General features: G+C 33.9%; 1 protein-coding gene across 1 annotated transcript; it reads left to right on the forward strand.

Annotated features, from left to right (window-relative positions):
• Positions 1-3,118: 3,118 nt before the first annotated feature.
• Positions 3,119-5,269, forward strand: LOC131148423 (receptor-like protein 2). Its single transcript, XM_058098125.1, has one exon. It carries the CDS (start codon positions 3,119-3,121, stop codon positions 5,267-5,269), a length of 2,151 nt encoding a protein of 716 aa, XP_057954108.1.
• The last annotated feature ends 1,336 nt before the right edge of the window (positions 5,270-6,605 follow it).

Raw genomic sequence — 6,605 nt, forward strand, 5'->3', positions numbered from 1 at the left:
AGATTGATTAGAAATATTAGTATGGTTTCAGATATTTATGTTTGTGTAATTTTCCTTCTTTTGAAATAAATGATTGTAATATGGAATATTAGTGCTCTGGTTTAATAAAAATTGAGTTTATTTTGCTTCCGCTGTAAATCAGAAGTAAAAAGTTAATATCCCAGGCCCCTCGGGGTCGGGGTGTTACAGTGTAAGGTTGGATGGTCGATGTGGTTTTGAGAAGTGTGAGCACCCCTGGTGTACGGACTAGGTTTGGTAGACCCATCGAACTTACAAATTGTACTTTTGACTTGGCAGTGGTCGGCTAACCATTGTCAGGTTCCGCCTTCGGGCCACATAACTCAATCATATGGAGGTAATACATGACAACAACCAGCTAACCTACTAGGGTGGTTTTTCGTATTATTATTTATATGAGATGAATTGTGCTTATAAAAATCATGTATGTTCTGTCATGATATGAGAATATATGTTTCCCAAATATGATACAGACAGTTATACTGATATGTTTATATATGAATTTATATAGAACACGAAAATACTCATGTTGCCACACACTAGTATTAGTTTTTTTCCCTTACTGAGAGGTGTCTCACCCTAAAATGTCATAAACATTTCAGGAGCCCTGAATAGGAGAACGGATAAAGCTTCGCTAAGATAGATACAGCTGAGTTGCCCTTTCTTGAAGTGTAAGCATTTTGGTAGGGTCAAACGTATTTTGTGGGAATTGACCTTAGGTCTCTTTTGGCCTGTGTATTGGGTATAAATGAATACAATGGATGTAGTACTCTGGTATTATGATGGCTGGTGTTATGTAAATGGCTCTATGAGTTATTTATGATTTTATGTTTCCTACTGTTTAAGCTTCCGTTATGTGTTTCTATTTTATCCCTGGTACCCACGGGTTTAGGTTGATTATGATCTGCTGGATTTATTATACTAATTTGTATTATTTAAGGAAAAAAAATGTGTCAAAATTAAGCAGGTCGTCACACTCCAAAACTCTCTTTCATTTATTATTATAAATCATTTTTACAAGAGAGTATTTTGTTTGCACTTTTACTTGCTTTGATTTGCACATAGATCTTAAAATGCATATATTTTGTTTTGTGCAAAGTTTTTGAAACTAAAACCCTAAGTTCTCCTACGTCTTATTGAAAATGTTTTTTGGAGAAATATTTGGTTTAGGGTTTAAATCTTTGAAGTCTTCATCATACATATTATGTTCAAAGATTGCAAAAATATTTTGAGAAACACACCCTTATTCTACTAAGCATAAATCATATCATAAGAAAGTGCATGCATTTTAGAGCTTAAACGTTGTACATCTCTACTTGTATTTAGAAGCATTTTATCATGTACAAAAATATTTTTATGTATCGGTTGGGTTTAGCCCGGAATTGAACTGGGGAGTCTCAACCTCGTAAATAAGACCGATTTTGTTCAGACCAATAATTAAACTGGGGAGTCTCAGCCCCGTAAGTGAAACAAGTTGGACTCATCCTTGTAATTGAGTTGGGGTTTACCTCGCCCCCTAAGGAGAGGTTGTAATGGCTTCTGCTCCACCCCTTTAAGTGAGCAAGTTTAGTAGAATCCTTGAAAGGTATGTCTAAGGTGGGGACGTAGGTTGATTTGGTCGAATCTCGATAACAAATATTGTGTGTCACTCTTCTTATCTCATTTAATTTATGCCTTTTAAATTCAGCATGTGTATGCTTGTTCATTTATGGTTATAATTATTTGCATGCACACTTTTATTTAAATGAGATATGTTGCGCGTGTATGTTCACACTTCTAGTTTAATCATTTTTTATATACGTTATTATATTGAATAGAATATGATATGTGGTGAATCGGCGTAAATGTTTAGTTTAGTCAAAATATTTTTAAAAACCAATTCACCCCCCTCCCCTCTTAGGATCACACCAATTTCAACATTTGTATACCTCATTGAAGTTGGGCTCATGACCATTACAATTCTTGGCACATAATTTATATTTTTTTCAAACAAAAACGGAAAGTAATAATTGGATCTACTATTTAAAAGTAAATATACAAAATATGTTTTGTTTTGTTTCTTTAATATATTTTTCTTATGAAAAGACTAAAATTTTTAATTAATATTTAGGTAACCCATTAATGCTAGGCTTGACTTATAATTATTCATCCCTTTATTTATTAGTTTTTATTTATGTTGTATTTACTATTATGTTCCTTTCCATAAAGCTTAATCTCCCCAAAATCTCATTATAAATAAAATCCTTAGACCCCTTTAAAAATATAGAATCGCAGGAATTGAAAAAACGCGCATGCTATAAATGGAAATAAAATTTTTCTAAGATAAAATTTTATAAAGTAGTTAAAAATAATATTATCTATTAAATGGATTATTTATATTCATCTTGGATAAATTCAATCAAAAATAGTATTTTAGTCTTTTAAGCTACTTTTTTTTTTTTTATAAGGTTTAGATAAATTAAATTAAAAGATAAATAAATAAAAATTAATTTCTAAACTTTTGAATATTTAATTTTATACTTAATTGTATATAATAATATTTAATTTTAAAATATAAATTTTACGGAGATCTATTTCCTCAATATTAAATAACTCATTTGTTAATTCCTTAAGTTGAAATAAAAAAGAAAAAAATTGTTCTAGCATATCCCAAATAATATATAAAATATATATATCAAGTAAAAAGTCTCATATCATACCGTGTATCAAAGATTTATTAATGATTTTTTTCTTTTATTAATTATTTATATTTTTATATATTATTTGTTGTCTATCCACTTTAATTAATCACACAATGAAGAGTCATTTACCATGTGCAACCTTTTTCCCAACATCAGCTATTTTTGGTCTAAAATTTATAGGGTCAAACTACCAAATCACAAATATTTTAAACAATTAATTAATTAAAATTGAATTTTAAGTGATTTTATAAAATTTACTTAAATAGATAATTTTCAACTAAAAATTCCGTCCCCTAATAAATGTTAAATCTATTACTAATCAATGATGAATTTGGAATGGTCCAATAAATTATTGATTAATTTATCAAAATACATCTCTCTCTCTCTCTCTCTCCTTTCAAGCTAAGTTTACAGCCAAAATGAAGAGGACTATGCTTAACTATTTTCATTGCTACCTCTTAATCCAATGTTTCTATTTCATCTCCATCTCAACAAGCTCTTCTTGCAACCAACTTGATCATGACTCTCTCTTGTCCTTCGACCTCAACTTCTATCCTTTTCTACCTAATCCCTTAAACTGGTCAAGATCCAATGCCATTAACTGCTGTCTCTGGGAAGGCATTGCTTGCAATCCAAATGGAAGAGTCACCCATATATGGCTGCCATCCAAAGGTCTCAATGGCATCATCTCTCCCGCTCTAAAAAACCTCACCTATCTGTCTCACCTCAATCTCTCCCGCAACGCCCTCACCGGACCACTCCCAGATGGGTTCTTTTCTGCTTTGCCTCTCCTTCAAGTCCTTGATCTTAGCTTTAATAGTTTCTACGGAAAGTTGTCAAACACCTTGCCCATTTCCCTCCAAACACTGGATTTATCTAATAACCAATTTTCTTCAACAATCCCATCTTCATTTCTTCAACAAGGATGGAACTTGTTAAGTCTTAATGTCAGCAACAACAATTTCGTCGGCACCATTCCATCCTCTATCTGTGCCAATTCGAGCCTCATTAGGCTTTTGGATTTCTCCAATAACTACTTCGTCGGAGAGATTCCTCGTGGGCTCGGGGGATGTTCAGAATTAGAGGTCTTTCAAGCTAATTTCAACTCTCTCTCGGGAGCAATACCGAGTGACATTTATCAGGTGAAGACTCTGCGAGAAATCAACTTAGCTTCAAATAATCTCTCAGGACCAGTTAATGACAACATCATTAACCTTGCTAACCTCACCACCCTTGAGCTCAACTTCAATGGATTGAGTGGCAACCTCCCTTCAGACATAGGAAAGCTCTCAAAATTGGAAAAATTGGCCCTTTCCATTAACAACTTGAGTGGAACAATACCCACTTCCTTGATGAATTGCACCCATCTAAAAGAATTAAGTTTAGGGTTCAACTCATTTGAAGGAGATATCTCCACCCTAAATTTCTCCAAACTTCAGCAGCTTACTGTACTTGACCTCGGTGACAATAGGTTGTTCGGAAAGTTTCCCATTAGCCTTTATTCTTGCAAGTCCTTGAAAGCAATTAGATTAACCCGCAGCAAACTAGAAGGACAGATTCTACCCGACATGCTTAATCTACAATCTCTCTCATTCCTTTCACTTTCTGATAATAGGCTGACCAACCTCTCGGGGGCGATAAGAATACTTATGGGTTGCAAGAATCTTAGTGTGCTTATCCTCACAAAGAATTTCATGGGCGAGTCAATGCCCGATGATGAAGAGATGGTAAACATGTGCACTAATAGCTTTGAAAACCTCAGATTTTTAAGCCTAACAGGTTGCCTCCTCGTCGGTCAAGTACCCAAGTGGATAGGGAAACTGAAGAAGTTAGAGGCTTTGTTTCTCTCTATTAATCAACTAAGAGGCTCCATTCCTGGCTGGTTAGTGAATTTGCCCAACCTTTTCTTATTGGACTTGTCTAAGAATCTCCTTACTGGAGAATTTCCTCAGGAACTTTGCAATTTGCCAGCATTGACATTAGACCAAGTTGCAACTAAAGTGGATGATGCTAACCTAGAATTGCCAATCTTTAGTGGATACAACTTCAGTGCTGCTGCAAACAACACCCATGGTAGACAATATAACAAGCTCTCCAACTTCCCGCGAGCAATAATTTTAACAAGAAATAGCATTAGTGGGAGAATCCCAGCTAAGATTGGGCAATTGAAGTTTCTGGCTTATTTGGATCTTAGAAAAAACAACTTCAATGGCGAAATCCCAGATCAAATATCCAACCTTCGAAACTTGGAAACACTGGACCTATCCAGCAACCATCTATCTGGCCAAATCCCTCAATCATTGACTAGCCTCAATTTCTTGTCTCTCCTTAATGTCTCAGACAACAATCTTCAAGGACCAATACCGATAGGTACACAACTCCAGGGCTTCGGGGCTTCTGCCTATGAGGGAAATCCAAAGTTGTGTGGGCCACCACTTCCCAACCCTTGTCAAGTTCCTGATATCACCAATGAACACAAGGATAGAGATGAAAGCCCTCGGATTTGTTTGAGCAGAATGCTTGGATATATTGTGGTGTTCTTCAGTGTTCAATACTTTCTAGAGATATAGTATTAATTTTCAATTCTCAACAGATATATATCAAAGATGGACTCTATGGATATCTGCAATGTGTATCGCAAGAATTTGTAAGAGGATCGCATAGCTAGCTAAACAATAATGAGTTTCTATTCTCATTCGTTTACTCTTTCTCTCTCACTCGCATTTCAATTCTTGCGTGCCATATATATATATATATATAATCAAGAGGTCTTCATTCTTCATGCATGGAATGACAAAAAATTTAAATCCTATTTATGTTATATATTGGGCAAGCTCTGATCACATTATGCATGTTTAAGTATCCGATGGTGAGACTTATTAATTCATGTATTTGGCCAAGACATACTTAATTATTGGTGGTTAGAATTTGAATTAACTATATTTTTTCGTTCATAAGAATGGAATGAAATCAAGAGAAACAGAATCATATTTATTACTTAATTTAATCATGTTGTCCGATCATATTTTCATTGTGCTCATTTCTTATCTCATTTCATTTCGCAAACACTATTTATCATACGTATGTAATACTCTCCAAAGATGCCTATTATAGAAGAATTATTGTATTTGCATGCATGTATAGCACATGTACGTAAAACTACCTCTCAATTTTTTTACTATTTGATTACTATATTGTTATTTTAAAATAGAATGTTACTGGTCGTGGATCCGATCATGTATTTTCCTGATTTGGAGTCGCTCAGGGAGATTTGAAGAATTCATCCATGATGAAATTTTGAGCAATAAAAAATAATATGGGAATAATATTAAGCTTTCTAATTTATATTCCAAGTTTCAACTCTTCCTTGGTTAATTGGACCCCCATGCCCCTTCCCACTACGAGAATTTGAAGTCAAGGCCAAAGTAACGAACTATAACCATTTTGAAAGTTTTAAAATCTTTGATCCTAAACAAAAGAAAGAACAACAATTAAAATTAATAATAATCATTTTTTAAAGTTTTTTTAAAAGAGTTATAAGTTTAGGAGTACAATTGTGAGTAGAAAAGATAATCACTTAATTTTTTTCAAATAGAATTAATGAAATATCACCCTAAAACCCTGATTCTATGAATGGCTACTGCTCTTTCCTTGTATGCATGTGTCTCCCCTAAAAAAATCATTTTCTAAAATTAATTTGGTTAATATTTTATTAAAAAAATAGAGCCAAGCAAGAACCGATTGACTATCCCAAGAGGTCAATCGACCTGCCTCGCTCTCAAACAAGGTTGGGCAGTCGACCATCTGTAGCAGGAAGGCCTCTCTTTTATTTTAATTTTAAAAAAGTTTTGAGTTACCCTAACCTTTGAAAAGGCTTTCATGATGTCTATACAAAGGCCAAAGTCT

The sequence above is a fragment of the Malania oleifera genome, chromosome 2 (assembly GCF_029873635.1).
Source record: "Malania oleifera isolate guangnan ecotype guangnan chromosome 2, ASM2987363v1, whole genome shotgun sequence".
NCBI lineage: Eukaryota > Viridiplantae > Streptophyta > Magnoliopsida > Santalales > Ximeniaceae > Malania > Malania oleifera.